General features: G+C 38.7%; 3 protein-coding genes across 3 annotated transcripts; 2 read left to right on the forward strand and 1 right to left on the reverse strand.

Annotated features, from left to right (window-relative positions):
* The first annotated feature begins 1336 nt into the window (after nt 1–1336).
* Nucleotides 1337–6905, forward strand: acmsd (aminocarboxymuconate semialdehyde decarboxylase). The gene is made up of 10 exons (XM_084420961.1): nt 1337–1605; nt 2168–2212; nt 3309–3405; nt 3686–3735; nt 3895–4131; nt 4258–4351; nt 4498–4593; nt 4728–4900; nt 5047–5145; nt 5352–6905. Exons 1-10 carry the CDS (start codon nt 1549–1551, stop codon nt 5412–5414), a joined length of 1011 nt encoding a protein of 336 aa, XP_084277087.1. The 5' UTR covers nt 1337–1548; the 3' UTR covers nt 5415–6905.
* A 214-nt stretch (nt 6906–7119) lies between these two features.
* ccnt2a (cyclin T2a) lies at nt 7120–17743 on the forward strand. Its single transcript, XM_084421331.1, is given in 12 exon segments — nt 7120–7308; nt 7919–8000; nt 8879–9007; nt 11743–11803; nt 12187–12249; nt 12473–12518; nt 14757–14920; nt 15014–15084; nt 15173–16281; nt 16283–16441; nt 16443–16464; nt 16466–17743. Coding segments are annotated over 12 exon segments (2106 nt in total). The 5' UTR covers nt 7120–7150; the 3' UTR covers nt 16508–17743.
* Nucleotides 17744–17847: 104 nt separating this feature from the next.
* Nucleotides 17848–25402, reverse strand: map3k19 (mitogen-activated protein kinase kinase kinase 19). Its single transcript, XM_084421330.1, has 8 exons — nt 25242–25402; nt 24614–24692; nt 23949–24157; nt 21312–21355; nt 19345–21228; nt 18976–19077; nt 18160–18860; nt 17848–18013 (listed from the first exon to the last, which is right to left on the reverse strand). The coding sequence occupies exons 1-8, from the start codon at nt 25246–25248 to the stop codon at nt 17923–17925; spliced, it is 3117 nt and encodes a 1038-aa protein (XP_084277456.1). The 5' UTR covers nt 25249–25402; the 3' UTR covers nt 17848–17922.
* Nucleotides 25403–25830: the final 428 nt, after the last annotated feature.

Raw genomic sequence — 25830 nt, forward strand, 5'->3', positions numbered from 1 at the left:
ATTCTATTCATTCAAGTCTGGAATGTTTACATAGGCTACTAGTAGGTTAGTTGTGTTTGTAGGCTAAGAAATCACACAAGCACTTGTTTTAAATGTGATTCAATCTGATATTTAGTAGCCTAGGCAATTGCTTTATGTCCACATATAAGTGACAATTTAATTTGAATAAAAAAAAGGGGGAAAAAAGCTGTGAGTTGCTTTCTTCTGTTGAACACAAAAGATAACCGTACCAGACAGTTGACGGAACCTATTGACTTCCATAGTAGGCTATATATATATTTTTTTTTTTCTACTATGGAAGTCAATGGTTGCCTGGCTTCAACTGTCTGGTTACCAACGAACATTTTTCAAAATATCTTCTTTTGTGTTCAAAAGAATAAATACATTAATACGGGTTTGAAACATATGTGAGTAAATAAAAAAATAAAATAAAAAAGAAATAATAGTATAGGCCTGGTAGAAAAGAATTAGTAAAAAATCATTTTCATTTTTGGGTGAACATTTCGGTCAAAAATAGCTGGTTAAAGTGCGGTCACATGTCGACATGTTTTTGCGAGATCCACGCGATCTAGAATTTCGCGTATGTGTGAACGATTTTCCCCATGCCGTTTTCAATTTCGAGTTGTCGGATTTTCCAAGGTCACCAACAGAAATCTGTTTGGTTTGAAAGTGACTTCTGTGTGTGAGCTGTGCGTCATACATCTCTACACTATTGACAATGGACATTTTCCCGCGAAATTTCGCCCGCGAACGAAAGCTCCAAACGGAATAAAAAATAATAATAATAAGAATGTTAAAGCGCCCGGCTGTGCACGTAACCAAGCAACGGACAGGGTCGCAAATAGTGGACCTGAGCGACATTACTTTAACTTTCCCTCCCTGCCCACCTTTTTTTTTACAGACTCGTGCCCAGACCTCTCAGGATGTCCTCGCTGCAGTTTGTAGAGCGAACACGTACTGGATTAAATCCAATACGTAGTGGATGTTTTTCTTCTTCCCTAAAACAAGTAAAGGCGCTGTTTTTTCAACAGCAAGAATACAAGATAAATGCCAGCCCAGTAGCTTCTGACGTACTACCTCCAGTAACCGCTAGAGGACACTGTTGTGCAGGTTGTAAAGTTATTAGATAAAGTAATATTTCCTACATTTTTCGAAACAGACATGAAATGGTTATTGCAGACAGCAGCCTCTCCTTATAAATGTGCAACCTTATTTTTAATGTTTGTTCATTTGTCTTTACCTTTTTTATTTTATGTAAAAGTTTGCCATATATTGCACAAGTTACAAACACGAATTTGTTCAGACAATACATAACATGTATACAGGTACAGTATGTATTCACAAGTTATACAAGCTAATGGTGCTGGTTGGTGTCTCTCTTCCAGGGGTTTTCATTGGGCCATTTCAAAAGACCGGACTCAGGGGTGTGAATGTTTGTTTTCTGCTTCACACACTGCTGAACATTCACAACTGCACGAGGAGTGAACATTCAGTTTGCAAGCCTGTCAAAACTTCTGACTTAAGAATTGAGCTCTTAATGTCAGCAGAATGAAGATCGATATTCATAATCATATTTTACCAAAGGAATGGCCCGACCTGAAACAGGTAGGATGCATAAGGTGTGAAAGTTATCTTTAGTTATGGGTCAGAATGGGTTAACCAGGATTAAGTGGCTTATAACATATTTGTCATTTTTTCAATTATTTCACTTGCCAGTTGCCTTGCTGTCTTTAGACAAGCCTCTATATTGCCCCTGTTGGATTTTGATATGTTTGGGTCAGCTGTACATTAAAGTTTATTTAATATAGGCCTAAAGTGTGCCTGTCCAAATATAAAGGACATCTGCTTTTCAATTTTTAGATTATATGTTAATGTTAAAAATGTTTTTTCAATGCTAAAAGTGACACGACAAGACACGGCCACAGATTTACTCATAATGTGTATGCATCTGTTAAACATTAATGAAAGGGTTTGATCACTAACCCTGACCTTTATAGCTTGTTTATCTGACCGAGCTGAGAAAGAATTCTATTAATCATTTCTCATGTCTTAACAAGCAAATTAAAGCCAAATTCATTTATTTAGTCAATCATTTATTGCCATAGCAAAAGTGTAATAAAATTACATTATAAAATTAACTTCAATATTGACATTTCATGTTTCACAGAGGTATGGATATGATGGATTCATTCAACTCCACCATCACTGCAAAGTAAGTTTAAAATCTGCTCTGGAACATGAAACAAAATGTTTTCCAGCACTGATGATAGTGGAAGAACACCAGCTGGATGGAAAAGGTTCTGCATGCTTGGCCATAGATCCAGCTGGCATGAGCTCTTCCTGAGAGAAAGTGTGAGTGTGTGAGAGTATGTTACGACCCCCATGAGGAATGAGTGGGCAGCAGAGACGGATCTGATCCTCCACTCAGAGCAGGAGGATGTTAAAACTTCTGCCAGCCTCATACCTGCAGGCATTTAGAGTAATTGGATTGTTCTGTACTGCGTTTCTGCTGGTGTCTCTGGTGGTTTCTGGTCGACTCAGACTTATTCTGTTCTACGTTGCAGCAGGAAGAACTATTTTAAAACTGAATAAACAGACATAATGGGGAAAAAAATGCTCATTAAGCAGTCCAGTTTTTTGCTTGAATTCCTTATCAGGCAACACTGCTTTTCTTTTTAAACCTTTCCTTTAAAAAAATACTTATTTTTTAGATTATCAGTCTGGGGTGTGTGTGTGTGTGTGTGTGTGTATGGAAAAAGAGGACATCAGGCCTTCCCTGGGCTCCCTGTAAGAGCAGCTGTAGAGCTCCACATGGGGTTTAGCTTCAGTAAAGTAGCAGAATAAAACCCGATCATCTTGAGCACAACAATGCGGCTGCTGCACATAAACACACACATAGACTTTAATAAATCTTACCATTTCAACTGTGCCTTATAAACCAATAAACATACAACAATATAGAGCGAATGACTGCAATAATGATAATAAAACAAAAATAAAACTTTTTAAATAAACTGTATTTGGTTGAATGAATGACACTCCATATTCAAAGAAAATCCATATTCTTTGATCTGCAAATAAACATTGATTCCTGATGTAAAATGTGCTCGTCATGCCAGAAACTTTGCACCTCCTCTCATTCCAAAGTCCTTTGCATTGTATTACTGTGTGAATTTGACTTTGCTCTCCACTGCCACCAAGTGGCTGAAAATACTAACTGTCATGTAGCAATGTGTCAGAAATCCACAGAAATGTCAGATGCGGAAAATTTCTTCTTAAAAGAAACACCATGGGTTTTTGTGTACCAGGGAGAAGCTAAAATGATGAAGGATGGAACATTGTTCAGAGTGATCCAGGAGAACTGCTGGGATGCAGATGCTCGGATTCTGGATATGGACAAACATGGTAAAGAGTGAAGCAGTGTTCAACTTCGGTTCTATCTATCTATCTATCTATCTATCTATCTATCTATCTATCTATCTATCTATCTATCTATTTGTCTGTCTATGTGTCTGTCTGTCTGTATATATTTGTCTGTCTATCTATCTGTCTGTCTGTCTGTGCGTGTGTGCGTAGAAATATCTTTTAATTCTTATTCACATTTATTTCTACTTTATCTACAGAACAGTTCAACTTTAGTTCATTGTTTTATTTATTACAGAGATTTGTTTGAATTTTTTTTCAGGAGTGACAGTACAGGCCCTATCCACTGTGCCTGTGATGTTCAGCTACTGGGTAAGAATCAGTGTAGAAATCAACCAAACACTCGGTTTCAATTACACTTTTCTCTTAGATTACATAAAATCCCATATTTACCTATTTTACAGCAGTACTATAAATTCTTTTTGATGCTTGTCGATTATTTCAGTCTAATGTTCCTCTGCATTTCTTTAGGCCAAACCCCATGACACACTGGACCTGTGTGGGATTCTGAACGATGATCTGGCCGCTACAGTGAAGCGATACCCAAAGCGTTTTGTTGGGCTGGGCACTCTGCCCATGCAGGCCCCTGATCTAGCTGTACAAGAGATGAGACGGTGTGTGAAACAGCTAGGCTTTCCTGGAGTGCAAATTGGCTCCCATATAAACACATGGGACCTCAATGCCCCAGAGCTATATCCTGTCTATGCTGTAAGTGCATTTGCCTTTAGTAGAACATGCCACATTCACACTAAAGTATTTGGTGTCTTTTTTGTGTTTTTTTGTCAAGTAGTCATTCAACTGTGTCTCACAAAGGTATTTTGCCTCTTACAACAGGCCGCTGAGGAACTCAACTGCTCGATATTTGTGCATCCGTGGGACATGCAGACAGATGGCAGAATGGCAAAATACTGGCTGCCTTGGTTAGTTGGTGGGTTTGATTGAGTGTCTTGACATGGGGCATTTTACGTTTTTTTTATATTTAATAGCAGATTGTAATCATTTTTATTGAATCAGTTTATTGAAGACTAGTATATATCCCAGATTGTTTGACCCCACTTGATTTCTTTCTGACAGGTATGCCAGCAGAAACTACAATGGCAGTTTGTTCCATGATTTTTGGAGGTGTTTTTGAAAGATTTCCCAAACTTAAGGTCTGCTTTGCTCACGGAGGTAAAAATATTCATGCTATGTTTGGATAATCATGATTTCATGTACAGCAAATCAGCTGAAATGATAACCTTGAGCTATAAGGTGTGTTTTTTGTGGTGTGGATGTGGTGTTATAGTTCATACTTTGTGTTCCAGGTGGTGCTTTTCCATACACCATTGGCCGAATTGAGCATGGCTTTAATGTGCGCCCTGATCTTTGTGCCGTCGACAACAAAATCAACCCACGCAAATACATAGGATCTTTCTACACTGACTCTCTAGTGCATGACCCACTTTCACTGAAGTTACTCATGGAAGTCATAGGAAAGGTAGTCATTTTAATTCTTATACCAGCAGTAATGCTAAATCCCCTAGCAACCACCATACTGTTGAGTTACAACAATGGGCTGAGTGAAGTTAGTGAACTCTTTTATGTGCTATTTTAGTTTTTAATAAAGGTTTCTGCTTTTTGCAGGATAAAGTGATGTTAGGAACAGATTACCCATTTCCACTGGGTGAACTGGAGCCAGGCGCATTGATTGAATCCATGGATGAGTTTGATAGTTTGCTAAAGGTATAAGAAACTTCTATCTATCTCTCTGAACACACTAGGTTTTATTTCAAATTTCAAATACATTGATCTTCTATGTTGCTGCTAAAATATTCAGTTTGGGTAATAATACTGTGATGAAGTTAATAAATATTAAGTGCATGTAGAGCATACTAATATCCAAGTGCTTGTCATTTTACAGCTTATCTTTATTTTACTCTTTTGTTTAGGATAAACTGCTTGCTGGGAATGCTCTGGAATTTTTAGGACTGTCAAGAAAACAGTTTGAGTGACTGATCAGTTGTATTGATGTATATCAGAACAGAAGTGATTAGACCAAAGAGCTGGAAAATGATCATTAAACCATAGGCAGAGTTTGGGAGTGCAAATGATTTTGTCTGAGCTATAAAAAAAAATATATATAGAATTCATATTTTCTCATTTTATTTGTCTTATCTTATAATGTTAGTGTAGAATGAGTAAAGCTGTTTGTTGTTAGGATGACAGTTTTTAAAGTTAAAATTTTAGGCTGAATAAATTTGTTAGGCTGGTCTGCCTCAGTGTCTAACAGCGCACATGTCAAAGGGATCAAGATGGCCAATCAAATCAAAGAAGGCGGGTCTGTCTTACTGTCACGGTCACAACGCAACAAGAGTTGCTGGAAAGACATAGACATACGAATAAGAATGAATGTGCACATTTTAAAATACAATATTATTTTCAAATAGTTTAAATTGATTACTTAATAACTAATTAGACCTAGAGCTTTTACCATTCTTGCTTATTTATTCCCTTAAATCCCCTTAATCCTTTAATTATTTAATTCCATTATTTTAGGCCTATTATTATTATTATCATTTATTAAATAATAAATACCCCAGCACAAAAGTGAAACTCCGCATATGAATTAAATCTTACTTGATTTGCTTTATTTTTTATTGATTTGTGTTTTATTAGGCTATGACACCCTTCTGTCTTTTTTATTATGTTTACAGATTCTAGTCTTGAGAATACATTTACAGTATAGGATGTATAGTACAGTTCTCTAGAAAAATATATAGTTTCTTGTTTTCTTTCGTATTTTTTTTATTATTTTTTTTTATTATCGGTTACTTTTAAAATTATTATTAAATTATGAAATATAAAATGTATTAAATAAATTATGTTGAACCATAAAATATTTTACATTATATTGATCTCAGGTCTCTGAACAGTTAGTTTCTTGTTCATGTCAGATTTGAATTTCTTGAACAAATTGCATGTGTTTTGGCACATGTGTGCAAAGAAAAGAGTAAGTACAATTGTCTACAATTTGCACAATGGCTAAATGCACATGGCTTGTTGATCAAAACTGATGAGTTGATTCTCAGTGAAATTGTCAAACTCCTCACAACTTCTTAACATTCTTTCATCGTGTGAGCCATTACATGCAAAATAATTCATTCAGTGATAGTAATCTGTCAGACGTGTTATATTCCAAAAATATTTATAACATAATGTTTGTAATGTTTGCTAAATTGGCAAATGGCCTGCCGTTGCAATAAAATGGAATCACAATCTTCTCAACCAACCAATCAAGTGTATATATGGAGTTTGCTGACAGGACAATATATTGTGAGTTGTGATATTCCAGCCAACAGTTGTAACTTACAGTTTACAGATTGTTAAAATTGTTTAAAAAATGTGCCAAAGAGATTAAGAAAAACTGTAATACAAAATGCAAAAGAATGATACCGTTTAAAAAGGGAGTCTGGTGTTTGCTTTGAATAAATCACTAAAAAGGCTTTTGATAAAACATTTTTGTCTTTCAAAGTATTTCTTTAACCACCCAGTTTGTGTACACCTATGAGTCATGACATCATCATTCGTCATACTATAAAATATATACGGTAACTATATAACTATTAATGACGTTGCTGTGCCTAATAAACTACATTTCCCAGCAGCAACACTTTCTGAGACGTACGTCAAGGACGTGACGTATGTAAAAATACGTGACGCTAGCTCTCTGTTCGTTTGCTGGACGGTAATGGCGGCGTGCCGGGGATCATCGTCCAAATGGTTTTTCACCCGGGAGCAGCTAGAAACCACCCCGTCCCGTCGCTGCGGAGTGGAGCCAGACAGAGAGCTGTCCTATCGACAGCAAGCCGCGAATCTTATTCAGGACATGGGCCAGAGACTAAATGTGTATCCTTCATACGCGTTGTTCAACAGCAAGGCCCATTTGTGTCTCTCGATGTGACTGTTTGTTTTACTTTCACACCTGTAATATCTGTCATTTCAGGTTATCGTGAACATGTAGCAGCTAGCATAGTTGTGACCTCGGCTGAAATTATTGGAGATTGTCAGTTTATCCTCGTTATGTTAGCAGCTCGCGCAAATGTCTTGCGCAGGTTGTTGCTAATTAATGTTATTGTTCTACAAATTACTGACGTACAATTTTGTATATTTACATGTTGGCCAGTTTGCTATAACTACGTCTGTCTAATCGTAACATGATAATAAGCTAGTGTAACTCGATTTGTGTTTATGTTCTAGCTGCTAATGCGCGCGACAGCACGCATCTCACGCGTATGTCAATGGCACGCGAGCAGGCCGGTTACCGTAAATATTAAAGCCGCTCTGCACTACTAACGTTAAACCTGTCAAAATATGAATTATGTGATTGTTTCGGTGTTTGTTAAAAATATATATGCTGGCTTTGCGACCACCTTATATCGATACGAAACACGAATACGTAGTTAAGTAAATGGCAGAAGTTACATAATCCTACGTTTTCCTTAACTCTAAAAATCAGTTCTCAACTCACAATAAATACTGCCATTGTTTACATGCACAGATTTTATATGTACCACTCTTTCACCAAATTCCACAGAAATGTAAGTGTTTCCATCCACACTGCCTGCATCCATTGCATATAGCCTTTTTAACCATTTGAATATTCATGAGCTTCTGTGTTTCATTTCATCTGGAGTGTAAGAATGTTTCCACAGTGCTGGCATTGCAACCGTTAATGCAGATTTTAAAATTAAAGTGGAATGGAAACATAGAATTATGTGTTAACTGCAGATGAAGTGTCACGATGAACATGTGAGAGACACTGGTAATATCTGGTCTAGCCAGCTGTGATGACATTTTTTTATCGTTCTTGAAGCATTAGTGCACCCTAAAATGAACACTTTATCAGTCACTCACACTCATGTTGATCACGTCGATCCAAATCCGTAAGTCTTTCGTTCATCTTTAAAATACAAATAAAGATCATTATAATGAAACCTGTTGAGATTTCTGTCTCTCCATTGAGTCCATTCATCTAAACCATGCGAGAACCAGCCTCATTGGTTCCCGCAGGTCAAGCAAACATGTTTGAGCTTCCGTTTACCATATTTGATGTGCTTTATGTGCGTTGAGCAGTGTTTTTATGAATAAAATCCTAATTAAATCGGTTCATCTAAAGCATTTGTGTCTCTTCAGGAAACTAATCCGCTCGATTCATATGGATTTCTTTTGCAATATCTTTATGAACTTTTTAAAGCATCTACATTTTGAGTGAATGGACTTTTAATGGTGAGACCGAAATCTCTCAGGTTTCATTAAAAGTGTCTTCATTTGGGTTTCGAAATTAACAAAAGTTTTATAGGCTTGGAATAAAATGAGGGTGAGTAATTGATGTCATTTTCATTTTAGGGGGAAATAACCCTTTAAAGTAGACTTGCATCTTTCAACGTGACCATGTAATCTTTTCTTTCCTCTACAGACCATCTCCCCAACAACTTTATTTCTGGCTGCAAAAGTTGAAGAGCAACCACGGAAACTCGAACATGTCATTAAAGTAGCGCATGCGTGTTTAAACCCACAAGAGCCTCCACTGGATACAAAGAGTAATGTAAGTCGTGGGTATTATTATTGATTTTATTTCCTCCACCTTTTCATCATACTGAATAATTTCCGGTTCACTTGCCTCCATAAGAGTGTTTAGATTCTGTCGCTACAGAATCCGGCGTCTCACTAGTCAACTCTAAACAACTCGACTTTGATCATGGGTTTCTCATCTGCCAAATGTTTTTTATTTGTGTAACATTTTTTATCAGATGTATGTCACATCCATTAATTAACATTAAGGGTTAGTTCAACAAAAGTGAAAATTCTGTCAACGTTTACTCACGCTACACCCTGATGAACCAAATTAATGTATGCTTTTATTTAGGGCTGTGCGATATAGCTAAAAAATTTATCACAATATAATGTTTCATATTGTTCGGTATCGATAATTATTGACATTTTTTTAATAACCTTTTTTTCTAAAAAGACATGTAGAAAAGTTTGAGTTTAAACCACTGTTTGTTTGTTTTTTGGGGGTGGGGGGTGTCTACATTATTAAGGCAAACAACAAATTATATTAGTTTTAGCAGTCAAAAACAAAATAAAATGTAAACAAAAATATCTTCTTTGTCTTATATTAAGATAAAAAAGTAAGTGTTAAAGAAACTCTTGAACTTAAAATGTTCAAAAGGTGTGCAATGTAAAAGTGTAAACGTAGAACAATCAAGGCAAACTTTGATGTAGATCAACATCTGTAAAAAGTAGGGGTGTAATGGTTCACAAAATTCTCGGTTTGGTTTTATAGGACACAGTGGTGTCACGGTTCGGTATGTTTTCGATACAGCAAAAAGAAAGAAATGCCAGAGAAATTTCCTTGATTAAAAAAATTAATTAAAAATGTATTAAAAGAAAAATAATTTTTAAATAAGTGAGAGTTTTCCTACATCTTGAAACTTTTAGTTTTACAAATGGGGTAATCTTTGAAGGATGAACAAATAATGTTTCATCACTAAAAATAACATTTAAATATTATAATATTTGAGTTTTGGAGTGCTGGAAAAAGATGTGTGATGTACTTGAAAGCATTTTACTATTCCTGCCAAACTCTGTTACAGTTAGTGTTACTACATTAAATCCATGGTGAATGTTGCTGATCTTTGGACTTAAAGGGCAAGTTCTGATTTTACACTTAAAGCCCTGTTTTCAGATCGTTTCAGATGAAATAGAACGGTTAAGATTAAAATTTGGACACATGCTGCTGGCCCGAGAATTTTAGGTTTATTTCGCTTTCCCCCCCACCTACACAGTGGCAGCCTATGGGCACTGGAACAATCCTTCATAAAACGCATTAAACTTTCGTTTACAAAGACGTGAAACTCACCGAGTGGTCAGGGGTGTTCACTGATATGCTCACACAAAAATCGCTGCAAAAGATGCTTTCCAACAGGTGTTTTACCATTCGTTGTAAAACTGTGGACCTATTTTTCCAAACGCCTCACACCCGTACATTCTTCCGTTGAGAGCTTGAATAATAGACTCTCCAGCCCAGTTGGTGGCGATAATGCACCTTTGCCAATTGCAAGCAAACCACTGGCATTTAATTGAATACACAGAAGAAGCAGAAGAAGCAGCGGCGGAGTAATACCGTACATCACACAGCTCATCCAATACAAGTCAATGGCGTTGGACAAAAACTTCGATAAAACCTGTTGGAAAGCATCTTTTGCAGCGATTTTTGTGTGAGCATATCAGTGAACACCCCTGACCACTCGGTGAGTTTCACGTCTTTGTAATCGAAAGTTTAATGCGTTTTATGAAGGATTGTTCCAGTGCCCATAGGCTGCCATTGTGTAGGTGGGAAAGCGAAATAAACCTAAATTCTCGGGCCAGCAGCATGTGTCCAAATTTTAATCTTAACCGTTCTATTTCATCAGAAACGATCTGTAAACAGGGCTTTAAGTGTAAAATATCGAACTTGTCCTTTAAAGCCTGTAACTAGTTCATTCATGGCACAATGTTTCTCCTGGTTTCCATGCCAGCTCTGTTTGATCTAGAGATCAATAGAGAATAGAGATCTACAGTTAATAACGGAGAAATTTGAATGCTTGTGGTGGTCGCGCGACTACGGAATTTTAATGAAAATATCGAGCGCTATATCGTTACCGACAATGGTGTACCGTCGATAAATACTGATACCGTTTTATCGCCCAGCCCTACTTTTATTCACATATGAGTTTGGTAAGCACATATAAATAGACCACATCAAATATGTTCGAGAGAAGCGCAAACGTGTTTGCTTGATGCATGAGAATTAATGAGGTTTGGTCTTGCCTGTCATGCAAGCACTTTTGAGCTTTCTTTTGACCATATTTACAAGCTTGGAGCGACATAGGGTAAATTATGACACAATTTAAATTTTTGGGTGAACTATACCTTTAACTACTCTAACTAGCCATTTAAGGAGGACAAATGCCTCTGATATTTCTCTACGTTCCCGTTCATGTGAAACTCACAGACTCCCTTTGATTCTCCAGCAGTGATGTAAATGAGGCTTACAACTGAAAATGGACTAGTGAGACACTGACATTAGACATCCAGTGTGTCAGTGCTAGGACACAAATCTCCCTTGAATGAGGAAAATATTGTCTTGAGGGTCTTAATTTATAGAAAGTGTTAAATTGTGCGGCAAAAAATTAGCGTTGCCTGTAATTGGAAGAGTGCAGAGAATTCTGTTTATTGGATGAAGATACAGAAAGACACATTACAAGCCTCATGTAATGATTGTCTATTGAACTTCAGGCATACCTCCAGCAAGCTCAAGAGCTGGTGATACTTGAAACCATAGTGCTGCAGACTTTAGGTAAGTCTATGGAAGGAGGTTCCTTTGAACTGAATATTAGAGTGAACATAGAGGCTTGCTGACAGTGGTTCACCTTTGAAAAAAAGTTTGAATAAAAAATAAACCCATTTCCACTCAGTTTTTGACTGAAAAGTTGTATCATCATGGCTAAATTTAAAGACAGAATGATGATCTTAAGCTTTGTTGCAATGAAGTCAAATTGATTTTCACTTAATCTTGGATCTTTTGATTCTGATTATTTTGCAACAGGACACATGGGTATCAATGATTCTGCATTGTTTTAAAGGCTTTGTTCTAAATAATGCATGATTCTTTCATGATCCACAGGTGTTGAAAATTGTGTGATTCAGTTAGGAATTAAATTCATGTGCTTTATATTGCAGGCTTTGAAATAACAATTGAACATCCACACACTGATGTTGTGAAATGTTCCCAGCTAGTCCGAGGTATAGACTTTACTTCATATGCTCTCTGCAATCACCATTAGAAATAAAACAGTGCTTACTTAATCTATTAATCTGAACTATTGGCTTTTGAACTATGGTTAAGCATGCAGTTCATGGAGAGGTAAACCTCACTGATTTGAGTGAAATTAGGTCTCATTTTTACTTGCATATAGAGTTTTACTCACTCTTTTGCCTTTCTCTTTCTCTCTGTTTACTTTCACAGCAAGCAAGGATCTGGCACAGACTTCCTATTTCATGGCTACCAACAGGTTGTTATCCAGAACCTCATTTGTTGCACTGTGACTGCACACTATAGCTTCCTTTACTGCAGGTTACCCTACCAGTGTCCAACACCCTCCTTGCACCGGTGGCTACTGGGACGCCCCCCCTCTCAAAAATGCCCTCAGATCGGGGTGGGGAGGGGGTCCGGCGGCACCGGCCCCGGTTGCAGTGCGGTGTATTGTACGAGGGATCATTGTTGGCACAGAGGGGTTGAATGCACAATGTGAAGTGTAGTGGTGCTCTTGAACCTCACGTTTGCTCGGTTACAGAAGTGCATTTGTCTAAAAAAGACACTTTGGTAGCCTGAATAGCAGCTAAAGATTACACAGATGTAAACATTACATAGAAGTCCTCACGGTAAGTACCCAGACCCCTTTGTTTTTTTCTTATGATTTTGTTATTCTCAAAGTGATAATTAAACCATGTTTTGGTCTTTTGTATTCAAACTATTTAGAAGTGTTTTTTTTTTTTTTTTGTCATTCAATGCCTGAATTGATTTGTGAGATAAAGACATCTGTTGTGCTTCCATTGTGATGTACCTATGTTTTAACGCAAGCAAACCCATTAAGGACCTGTTTGAATTTGTAAATTGAAATAATTGTTTCAGTGGCTATGTATTTGTATACACCCTATAATCTGTTAAAAAAATGGTCTATATTAAGTGTGTAACACAAGGTCCTTAAAGGGTGTAGTCTTCCTTGTAATTTAATCAAATTTGATTTTGTGTGTGTGTTCCCCCTCATTGTTTTATTGTCTTCATTAAGTTAGGTTAGTTGTCATTAGTATTTTCCCATTTTTTGCAAAGGGATACTGCAGCACTATATGCGATGTATGAACATGGGACTAGAGCAGCATATGCTTAACGTGGTTTGCATATAAAAAGGACGTTCTCAAACAAGAGCATGTTACCCAAAGGACGAGGACTTTAACTGAATTGATAAATCAGCCCCAGTTTCATATGGCCAATGACAGTTGATGTATGATCCGATCATTTTTATTCCCTTGTGTGTTTTTCCTTGCAATTTTTTATTTTTAAGATAAAAGTAGAGGCTGTATTGTTTTTATCACAGATAGCTAATGCATTTTATGAATGTGGCAGTCATAATTTGTTTGTCTTTGTTGCATTAGGATTTAAAAGCTCCTCTCACCCCATGTCCAAACATTGATTCTGTTCTGTAGCACAAGGTTACCATCCAGCTTTGACTGAGGCTTCAGTTTGTTATTCAATTTTCAAAAGACAGTAAAACACTTTTCTTTTCTTTTTTTTTTAAGATTGTTAGCATGTTGGTTGAGAAATGTACGATTCTTCGTGGCTTCTTCAGGGACTATTGATGCATTTTTTCTTCTGGCATCAGTATAGCAGAAAAAGTGACTAGGCAAATTCACTGAGATTAAAGAATAAGCACTTAATGAGGCCAAACAGCTTTATGCCTTTCATTACACAGGTTTACATTTCTTATGGTAAATATGGATGGTAACCATATGCTTGTTTGCTTCACTGTTCCCTACAATTCTGTTGACTGCAGGCCTTTTCACCTGTTATTGAATGTACTGTTTTATGTCAGTAGTATCAAGTTTACCCTTGATTATGAGTAACAAACCTATTATTTTTTTGCTAGCACAGTTTTAATTCCTCAATAGAATTTATTTTATGGAATCTTTTTTAGACTTTTTACTGATATTCTAAACTTCAAATGTAGGTATGCTACAATCAATCAACTGCTGATCAGAATTGGCTGACTGCAGTCTGACAGTAGGCCTTGTAGACCATTTCCTCATAAGCCTTTCTGTGTATTCTTGTATGGATATGTTGAGTAAGCCTACTTGTTTTTGTTTTTTCAACTTACAATCAGTATTGGATGGAAAACAAATCTTGATCAGAGCATCCCTACTCATGTTGTCTTTTGCCATTCAGATTGTACCTTTTTGTAGGGCACAAAATATGAACAGTAGATTTGGAGAAAAAATGCTTTTATTTTAATGTCTAAATTGTAAAATGTGACTAAATTGCATGCAGCTATATCAAGTAGCTTCCGAACTGTGCAAGCAAATTTTGGAAGTATGTTGCTCAGAATTGGGGAACATCTTAGTGCCTGTAATGCTTTCTTAACCTTAATAATACTTTCTAGATGTTCAACATTGCATTCCATCTCTTCAGCAATTGATCATTTTGTGCTCTTTCTTTGTTGTCTTTTTTCTTCCTCCATGACGTGCTGCTCTTGCAGTCTGCACCTCACCACCTTCTGCTTGCAGTACAAGCCCACAGTCATCGCCTGTGTTTGCATTCACCTGGCTTGCAAGTGGTCCAACTGGGAGATCCCCGTTTCCACTGATGGAAAGCACTGGTGGGAGTATGTGGACAACTTAGTTACACTTGAACTTCTTGATGGTAAATGGACATTCCCCTAAATTACCACATAAGGCTCGTTTTGTCCTATTTGTAAGTCACCCATCATTTATAGTCATTTGAATTTTGTTGTAGAACTGACCCACGAGTTTCTGCAGATACTGGAGAAGACACCTAGCAGGTTAAAGAGGATTCGTAACTGGAGGGTGAGCAGTTAAGACTAAATCGTCCATTTGGTGTTTTTACATTGTTAAATGTGGTTAAATTACACACAGTTGCTATATTTATTTCTAGGCTACACAAGCGGCTAAGAAGCCCAAATCAGATGGTCAGGGCTCAGATAGCAGCTCTTTAGCGGGACCCTCGTTAACACAGGACCTGTCCTTGATGGATGCCCTTCCTGGGGTCTCTACAAATACAGCATTCTCCAAAGCCTCCACGTCTTTCCCAGTGACCCTGCCAGGCAACTCAAGCAGCAGTCTTTCTCTTGATTCTATTGCCAGCATGCAGGGAACCTCTTATACTTACACCGCCCCCAGTGACTGGCCTCAGGACCAAGTACGCTCAGACCTGTATTCTGTCAAACAACTTCCCCCACACACATCTATGCACCCACATCGGCCTGACAAAAGTACAGAGATCAACCCTGCCAAACATGAACACAAGGCCAGTGGTGGTGCCAAGCACCAGGCAACAACCTATCCTCCACCTGCAGCACCCACACAGAAAATGTCTCTGGACAAGTACAGGGAAAAACATGCTGCTGAACTGGCGGTGCAGAAACGCAGGCAAGAGCAGCAGAGTGTGGAGACTGAGGTCTATGTTGCTCCAACACAGACAGATTACCGCAAACATTTACCCCAACTGTCTCACGGGCAGCAGGGAGCAGGAGTCACCACTGCCTCGCCCCTGAAGATGAAACTGCCTGTCCCTGGGCAGGACAAGCTCCTGGACAAACGTGAGAAAAGCAGCTCTTTAAAACTGCGTCTTCCAGTCCCCTCCCAAACCGAGAAAGGCGGATCTAGTAAGGAGGAGCTAAAAATGAAAATAAAGGTGTCCTCTGAGCGGCACAGCTCCTCAGACGAGGGTGCTGCAAAGAGCAAACATTCCAGCCCGCTTGTGAGCAAGGAGAAACACAGAGACCACTCAGCCCATCGTCACCATCACAAACACGGCCACTCGCACACACACACACATAGCGGCAATGGCAGGAGCGTCCTCGAGGCACCCGCAGCTAGTTCGGCCCTTAGGAGCCCATTAGGTCCTGTTGCCGATGGTGCGAGCTCAGCTTCCAGTTCCTCACGCAAGAGGGTGAACCCCGACGCCAGCCACAATCACCACTCCAAAAAGAACAAAAGCTCCAAAGGCGGTGCAGGTAGTTCCTCTCATTGTTCATCTGTTCAGCTGTGTGTCATCTCACAACTCTGTTCTTAACCTTCCCTTCCCCCCTCCCCCTGTCACATACCAGGTGGGCTACGGACATCTCAACACCCTAGTGAAACTGGACAGGAAACCAGTGGAGAGCCATGGCCCTGAGGGCGTCGGCCTAGCTAATGGCCAACACAGACTACAAAGATACTTTTGACAATGCTTGATTCGCTGTTTAGTGCCCATGGAATGGACTCTTGAACTGATTGGAAAAGAGGATAAAATATAAAAGAAAAATCAAGCATAGATTTCTTTAAGAAGAAGAGAAAAAACAGGAATGTGAAGAGTAAGAGAAAGAAAATAAAAATGCTTCCCGATCTTCTGGCAGTTCGGTTAAGTCTAGCCATCTCTGTGTAACTGCTGCTTTTTTCTCAGTATTCCCTCATGAACAGTCAGTATGAATGCTTAAGCCAGTATGTGAAATTCAGGGCCATTATAGTTTTAAAAAAAAATCTTTACGTGATAAAAATAAGTAATGAAAGTTTTGCCACAGTGAACATTTATAAGACTGAAAGCAGCCTCTAAAATGACTGACGCTCCTCTCATTTGTTATTTAGAAGGAATGCAGAATCAAGATTTAAGTTTCATAGTTCCTTGAATGTTTTTTTTTGTTACCTTCCCCTCATCTGATACCCTCTATATGAGCTGCATGTTTAAAATGAAAGGGACGAGTTGTTTACAGAATGTGGAGAAAAATTTACATACATTCTTGTATGTTAAAAGCTGTACCATAACTTCTCAGGTTTGGAGCTGCTTGTAAAATGTGTATATATATATATATATATATATAAATATATGGGGGGGATTTTGTGACTCAGTGTTAGAATCTATCTTTGGCATTTCTAGCACAGCCTTCCAGTGATGTTTGAACTGGTGTTCCATGTTCCAGAAGAGGGTGAACTAGCAGGCAATCTACACCCTGCCAATTACCTGGCATGTTGTCAGAGGCCATGCAATTTGTACCTTTTTTGACCTTCAAGATGACCTTAAGCTGGATGCCAAAGGTTGTGCCTCAAAAAGTGTAGTTCTATGAAGTTTACATAACCTTCGCTGTGAAGTGCATTTTTATATATTTCTTGGCTTGAAGCAGTAGCCTATTTGTGCAACTCTGTAAGTCAATAACAAATAACAAGAAACAGGTGGGTAAAAAAAGATTGATTTCATTATCACAGTGCTGACCCAAAGAGATCTGGGCTTTCACAGGCCCTCAACATTATTTCTGAATACGGATGAATGGTTTTGATCTTTTGATTTAGTTTTTTTTTTCGGTGTGAGGCTATTGGTAAACGAGGCCAGCATTGTACAAACCATAATTTTACTTTTGATCACTGAATTGCAGTTGGATAAGGCAAGTGCAAACCCTGGCACCCCCCCTCTCTCCCCCCCCTCCCCAATTTTATTTAGATTTAATAAATTACATTGTTTCCACTACCTTAACCTCAGTCTTTGATCATTTGTGTTAATAGCTTATTGCCACTTTAGTCAAATGACTTTTAACAGTTCTTTAATGTGTTTTAGTAAATTATATTTTCCCCATGTCAGATGTTGGGTCACATGGTCAATTTGCTTTGTATCATTGTTTTAAAAAGTTACTTTTTGATTTGGTGAATAAGTTTTCAGTTCACTGGTCTATTGCAGGTTTGGCTGTGATGAGAGATGAATGGATGTCTTAACAGTTCCTCTGCTGACGGTCGTTGCCTTGGATCTCTGCAAACAGAAACAATTTCCCACTGTTACAAAGCACACAAGAAATGTGTGGAAAACATAGGCTGAATATATACAGTGGATTTAAAAACTTCACAAAAAGAACCAGAGCAAATATTTCTTCCTTTTTGAGTAAAAGAGCAATGTACCTGGTTAGGCAAGCCTGGACAAATTGCTTTGCATGTGTAGAGTAGTCATCAGAGAGAGAAGGCATTAAGCCCTTTCTAGCTCCAATGTAAAAAAGGGCTGCCATCTTGTTCATGTGTGCAAGGGGTGGTTTTCCTGTGGCCATTTCGAACACAGTGCAGCCAATGCTCCAGATGTCTGATTTCCGTCCATGACCTGTCTCACTTATCACCTCTGGTGCCATCCAGTATGGAGTACCGTGCACAGACTTCAAAAGGTCACTCTTACTTCCATTTGAAGTCTGAAGACAGCTAAGACGACGAGCACAACCAAAGTCGATTAACTTGATCACTCCGGTGGGCATAAGCATGATGTTGTTCCCCTTCAAATCCCTATGGATGACCCTGTTGGCATGAAGATAGGCAACACCTTCCAGAATCTGTTGAGTGTATAGAACAAAGACCTTCTCTGGCAATGGTCCAAACCGGCTCAGGATATTTGAGATGGAGCCACCTGGAACATACTCCATGAATATGCTTACAGTATTCTCACAGAGAGCTGTTCCCAAGAAACCAATTATGTTGGTGTGATGAAGGTTCTTAAGAAGCTCCACTTCTCTCTCCAGGCGATCATACTCTTTTTCTGCCATCTCTGAAGTTGAAGCATCCAGTGCCACCTGTTTTACTGCAATCAGCTGACCTTGACTGGTTAGCCCACAATACACCTATAAATTAAGATATAGAACAAAATGAGAAACATAAAAACCTTTATATCAGATTGTGCTTGGAGAACACTATCTAAAAATGGTGCTTTGTAATGTTTATCATTTAAACACCTACTGTCCCATAAGCTCCTTTACCCAGAACCTCTCCTTTTGTCCATGTAATAGCTTCATGTGAGCAAGATCCGAGAGTGTTGTGTAGTTCACCTGAGGAAACACCCTGATGGATGAAAGAAAGTTGATGAGCCATAGAATATTGACTTAAGGAATGGGGTAGTCATCCCTGCTTTTGGAGAGCTATCATCGTGCAGAGTTCAACCCCAATAAAATGCACCCATACCAGCAAATCAAGGTGTTCAGGGTTACTGGAAATTGCAGGCAGGTGTATTGAAGCGGGTTAGAGCTGAAGTCAGCAGGAAAGTAGCTCTCCAGGAGCACTGCTGGCTACCCTGACACTATGTACAAGTGAAATATGTTAGAATGTTACCTCATTTAGAAATGTCTTAAATTTTGAAGGCAAGTTATGTTTAAAAACTGTGCCATCTCCATTTTCAGTCTTGAGTGTTTCAACATCTCTTTTCTCAAGTGAGATCAACTCCTCTGCCAAAGACCGCAGCAGGTCATCAGTGAGAGGTCCATCACTGGCCTCATCTAAAAACCTCTGGTGCACAGGTGATACCGTTCCGTCACTTGTCCATGTATTGATCAGTGGCTGCGTGGGCAATCTGTTCACACATGATATTTCAGGTTCACTTTTAACACCTGCATCCATTAGAGTCTGTTCTTGATGTATTATGTCCTTAATGAGATTTGTTTTGGGCACAGTGTTGGAAAGTACTTCTTCAATCACTGACAGTATGGAGGTACATTGTCTTTCTACGCCTGACATGTCCCTCCCGTCACCAGTAATGATGGGCATTTCAGATTTCTTCTGGACAGTTCCACAAGCAGAAGTTATAATGACATGGCATTTATTCTCTGAAGGAGGAGGGTGTTTCTTCATCCCTTTGGTAACATTATCCCTCCGCTTGAGATGCCTGCACTTAGCTCGACTGGATCTCTCAGATTGTGCTTGTTTCCTTCGATTAACCTCCACTGTTTTTTGGCCCCTCGGTTTTCCATTTATCTGTCTTTTAACTTGAAGCGCTGTATGAACCTGTCTTGCTTTCTCCGCAGAACAGTCTATTCTGAGATTTTCATAAATTGGAGTTGCAAACATTTCATAGATTGCTGGACCTTCATCTCCCTGACTGATCTTCAGAAACATGTCATTGTAAGTGACATAATCGACAGCAGATCTTGCTCGCTGTGCTACTCCTGATGCAGGCTTTTTGGATGCTCTTGCACTTCTTGGATCTCTGTGAATTTGCTTTTGACTGTTATTGTTTACTTTCTTGTCATCACTTGACCTAATGTGCTGAAAAGGTTCAGAGATCCTTCTTGTTGTTGGGCCTTCATCTGCTGTTTTTTTGCGAGCTATTGTAGGTGCTCTTGGCAAATATTTGTTAGTAGTCTCTCCTGCAGTTACTAGGCTTGTGGGTTTACTTTCTCTAAGTTGCAGCTTTGATTGAATTGGTGAATGTATCCTGTTCCTTGTACTTTTAACAGTACTTTGATTTCTGTGTGCCAGAACATTGAATGACTGGTTTGTCTGAATAGATGTTTTGCCTTTCCTGTCATTTCCTCTAGTTGTCTTAACTGGTTTGTTCTTTTCATCTGTAGTTTGTTCTACTTCAGTAATATCCACAGTGGTAAAGTGTTTCTCATCTGCGATAAAACAGGATTCTTTGACTAAAGGTTGTATTTCCCTGACTGTGCTTTTGTGTCCTTCAGAAACAGAGCAGCAGTCCAAAGTTGGACACTTTCTGTGAATATCCTTTGAGTTTTCAATTGTTTTAGAAGACTTGGAAGATCTCGTATTAGCCTCGATCTCCCTAACAGTCAATGATTTGATAGCTGTATAGCCTTTATTGTTGTCTGAAATTATATTGTTTTTATCTTTTGTGGTATTGCTAATTACAGAACTGACTAAATCCTGAAAATCAAAATAGGTCCCTAATTCCAAATTCAGTGACTTCTCTAATCCCACATGTGTCTTGTGCGCATCTTGAGGCAGGGTCTCATCCTCCTCTTGGCTAATACTGCTGCAGGAGTTGCTCTCTTCACTGCCCGATCTGGTGCCTCTGGATCTTCGGGAAGACTGGCCGGAGATCCTTTCCAATCTTCGTCCAGATTGTGATGAGATGGGCAAGATGCTGCTTTGTTTTAAGATCAGTGGGTGCTCGAGACTTGAACGTGCAGAACCATCTTTGTATCTATTGTCCAGAGGAGTGAGATGTTTGGGCGTCCTTGAACATAGAGTAGGTGGCGTCTGGTAATCACATCACATTCTATTAAAGTCAAGATCTTTTAACTTTTATTATTTGTATTTATTTTTTATAAGATTTCCCTCACCTTTTGCCTGGTATTGTCATCCCCTGTGTCAACAGCTCTAAGCCCTGTAGTTAATTAAGAAGTTTTAGAAGTTGTATTATATGCTTTCCCTTCATGTGACAACCTTCTCAACAGTATTTTTCATTCATGGCAATACAATTTGCACACAGACACAACTTAAAAGTATAGTTACCTTCAGCCCCATTTACTAAGCAAGTACATGTCCTCATTTTTGGTCACACACCAACCACAAGGTAGGCAACATACATTTTGTTTGAGAAATACTTCTTGAACATCCTGTAAGCCTCCCCCTTATAGATCATACAAAGTATTAGTGTAGACGAGGAGTAGTTTCAGAGCAGCATTAACCCAGCACTAGCATGCTATAATTCTACTCCTCACCTACACCAATACTGTCGCCTGACGAAAAAATTCCCTCACTCATTCTTCTCAGGCTATCTTTGCAGCTGATCAAGATTCTGGGGTCTGCTGAAATCAGGGGTTGAAGATGCACAGCAGCTGGATAATCCTGTCACAAAGTCTGAAGGATGTTTTGCAAAAGATGGGCTGCCCCAGAACCACAACGACTACAAACCAGTTGCTCTCACTTATGATGAAAATTATGGAGAGGCTGTTTTTCATGCTTTAGCTACTCCTACCTGGATGAAGGTACCTCTGTCAGGATTCTGTTCTCTGAGATTGTGACTTCTCCAGCTTCTTTCAATTCATTCTGTTTTTCTAACTGTAGGACAATCTCCAGGCAATACAAGTAAATGTCTCCTGGACTACCCTAATAATACAGAAATGACTAACACTGGCACTACTTCCCTTCTTGTTCATCATGTACGCAGTGCAATTCTAGTTTGTGCTATCTGCAGATGTTCTTTGGAAACTCCTCCAGTCTTAGTAGCAATATAGAGAGCAATGTAGAATTTCTTGAGCACTGGGAAAGCAGTGAAACTATGTAACATCCAAGGTAATCTGGACTGTTTGGGGAGCTACACCAGTGCTCTATTGATTCTGGCTATAAACACATCTCCATTGTGAACTCCATAGTGCTCCATGATCTGTAGCTACCTTCTGGATTGCATGCAGTTTTACTAAAGGCAGACGCTGGCAAAATTATCAGTTTACTGCTCAAATCATCACTGCTCAGACATTCTACGACCTACCAACAAATGATGATTGAAAATGCACAGTCAATGAGAACAAACTGCAACAGACGCCGACAGGAGTAACCGACTAAATTTGATGAATGTGTCTGTTGGTGTTGGTTGATATCTGTCGGTGCTGTGTGTATAGCTTGTTTGCACATGGCATTATGTCACTGCGTTGCTGTGGCATGAAATGCAGATGGAGGGCAGGAAGCGATTTTCTACATAGGAAGCACTATCGCAAACTCAAAATGCCTGTTTTGCATCGTTTATGGTTGCTCAAATGGATCAAACCGAGAAACCACAAGGAGCTTTTATCGTTTACTTAACTTTTATCGTTTTTTTACTTTAAAAGTTGTCGCCTTTTAATGCCGTTTTTCATTTGCTGATACTGAAATTAATATGGATACCTGCTTACCTTTTGCTTTGTTATTGACTTGGTTAAATATTCACAATCTTCATGGTATCGTTTGCAGGGAAGAGAAGCTATTTTATTGCATTGCATGATCATTTGATGTTTTCACTGAAGTTCTGTAGAATTCCATTCACAATGTTGATCTGGTTACCGTGAAAACAGTCACGTGCTGCTGCTTATAAATGTGTTCAACAAGCTGACAGAAGTCGATCCATTTCTTTGTTGGAAAGGTGAAATGTAACTGAAGTTTAATTGTTGTCATTGTAAAAATTCACTTTCTCATATGGCCACGAAGGATAATCGGAGAGGGTTACATTCATTTCAACAAATGACAACCAAAATCAAATCCACAGAAGCTTGTGAACCGTTTTGAAGTGGCTGCGTGCAAGTTAATTCACAAGCCGAGTTGACAGTCACACTCGCAAATGTAATGTTAATTATTAAACCAAACAAAATACAAAACTTTCAAAAACACTATCCGGCGTCTTCCCGTCACCTCCTCAAAGTTTTCTCCCGGAGCAATGATATGAGTACCACTGGCAATTCTCGATTCAGCGTGGATGACCTACAATGGCGACATTTTTCACAATCACGACAGAAAATCTAAATACTGCCCTAAACTCACTAGCAGAAAGGCAACGCTATATAAACAAATCAGACCCAGAATTCAAAACGGCGTGACGGCAGCTTTACATTCTTTACACCAATCGCCTTGATGACAGACAAGTCTTTCAATTCAGTAGAAAAATTGCTCCTCTTCATAACATAAGGATCACGTCCAACATACATTGTGACTTTCTGTTTATATCTTTCTTAACCAGCACAGTACGGACTTTCATCCATCTTATCCATTCTGCTTTTCACTTACTGCCCTCCATCTGAATTTCGCTAGTCATCAGAATCACATGACTGCAAACAAGCTATTAGCCTTAACTCATGGACCAACTTACATTTCAGCTGATGCATGTAAGTACAGTTTTAATGGTTTACTGTGCTTGTTTTTTCCAATGTAATCTGTCAAACTGCATTCCAGGAAGTGCATTTATGCATTATGAATGTCTTTCGCAATCAACAACTGTCTATACTTACTGTTATGAATGTTAGCCCGTGCTTTCAGCAGCACACTTGCATCAAGAAGAGGGTTCATCAGCATTGGTGCAGATTTGCTGAGCTGGGTGGCATGAGCAGCAGGGAGAACGGGTATTGAGGAGGAAGTCAAACTGAGTGAAGGATGCAAGGGCCTTATTTTGCCCCAGTCTTTTCTACTGTTCCATAGGCTGGGTAAGGATGAAGTCCGACTGAGTGAAAAATGTACATTAGTTTGTTCACATTTTTCAAAGCATTTAAAAATTAGCTATATCCTCTTTAGAAATGTGCTGAATGATTCTGAAAAGGGCAGAGCCCCCCTCTCTCTCTCTCTCTCTCTCTCTCTCTCTCTCTCTCTCTCTCTCTCTCTGTGGATAATGGCACACCCTGGAACCATAGTCTTATGTTGACGACGGCTTGATCCTGTAACTGTACTCCTCTGTACCGTCTTTGTGTAGAAATGACAGGGAGCCACTGAACAGACATGGGGTTTCATGCAGGCAGATTGTTTGTGAGGGTAGTTTGTTTGTGCAGTTTATGTATACACAGCTGCTGGTGTTGGTGTTTAAGTCTGATTTGTTGATTTATGATTGGCTCTCTTGTTTATCTGAATGCTAATTTAGTTTGAGGAAGTGATGAATGAATGTGTATGCAGTCAGATGGCTAACCTGCTTCGTTTCCTCTCATCTTTGTCTTGTCTGATGTCCATCTTTGGCTCCATACAGTCCTCAAAGCAAATCCTGTTATCTGCAGAGACATCCAAATACACCCTGGGTGAAAAGGGTCATGTGAAACATTCCCTATGGTTATACATAAAAGTATAAAAGTAGATCCACTATCCACAGGCAACAAATTCATTCAAATTAAATCCACCAACATTTTAAGATCTATATATCTTTGTACATGAATATTATTAACTGAAATGTTTGTCAAAATGTCCCTAGAAGCATTAATCCTTTTACCATATACATAGACATCACTTTTCATGTAGTTATCAGAAAACTATTATACACATACAGTATATATGTATATATACACACACAATAAGAATAGTTTGGAATAATGGCTACAGAAAATTTAGCTTTGACATCACAAATTACATTTTAAATATATTAAATTGAAAACAGCTATTTTAAATTGTAATACATTTCCTAATATTACTGTGTATACTGTATTTTGGATCAAATAAATGCAACCATGTGAGCACTTCTGTCAAAAACATTTAAAACATCTTACTGACTCCAAACTTTGTGTGTGTGTGTGTGTGTGTGTGTGTGTTTGTATACAAAAAATTACCTTTCATAAAGTCTGTCCTCTCTAAAGTAACCCAAGCCTCACTGAAACCAAATGTTTTACAGTTCCTCTGAGTCTTACATAATCCTTATCTGCGAGTGTCAGAGGTTCTCTGCTGATGACTCTGTGTAGTCTGAGTCATTTGAAACAGAGGAGCCCAAAAAGCAGAGTCAGACACACCCCTCCCATTGTCATGGATTCTCTGAGGGATGGGCTGAGAGTCTGAGGCTGCAGTGTGTGTGAGTGTGTGTTTCAGGATGGTGGTTGCTGCCAAAGGGGGTGTTCAAAAGCCCGGTGAACACAGAGAATCACTGTCCTTCTGGATGATTCAGCAGGTGTACAGTACCTCAGACATTCTGTATTCTGTCTTCTAGGATGAGCATAATTAATGTTTCTTAAGTCTATTCTAGCAACTCACCTTGGTGGATGTCTGCATTGTTCTTTTGTGCAATGATAATCTCAGCTGATTCTTTCTGCAAAAAATTAAAGTCGGCATTAAACAAAAGTTGCAATAGTCTTTTCTTCCCTGTATATCTGAGTGAAACGGCTTCATGAACAAGAAAAAAATGTATAGGACTGGACTCAATTTTGT

Source organism: Rutilus rutilus (genome assembly GCF_951802725.1).
Source record: "Rutilus rutilus genome assembly, chromosome: 10".
Classification (NCBI taxonomy): domain Eukaryota; kingdom Metazoa; phylum Chordata; class Actinopteri; order Cypriniformes; family Leuciscidae; genus Rutilus; species Rutilus rutilus.

Excerpts from the sequence above, each read along its gene's own strand:
- acmsd (XM_084420961.1), top strand. The coding sequence starts at position 1,549 with ATGAAGATCGATATTCATAATCATATTTTACCAAAGGAATGGCCCGAC. Across the intron at positions 1,606-2,167 it reads AATGGCCCGACCTGAAACAG|AGGTATGGATATGATGGATT; the intron begins GTAGGATGCATA and ends CATGTTTCACAG. Across the intron at positions 3,406-3,685 it reads TCTGGATATGGACAAACATG|GAGTGACAGTACAGGCCCTA; the intron begins GTAAAGAGTGAA and ends ATTTTTTTTCAG.
- map3k19 (XM_084421330.1), bottom strand. Across the intron at positions 21,356-23,948 it reads ACGGGCTAACATTCATAACA|GGCTTAGAGCTGTTGACACA; the intron begins GTAAGTATAGAC and ends AATTAACTACAG. Across the intron at positions 19,078-19,344 it reads TTAAGACATTTCTAAATGAG|GGTGTTTCCTCAGGTGAACT; the intron begins GTAACATTCTAA and ends TTCATCCATCAG.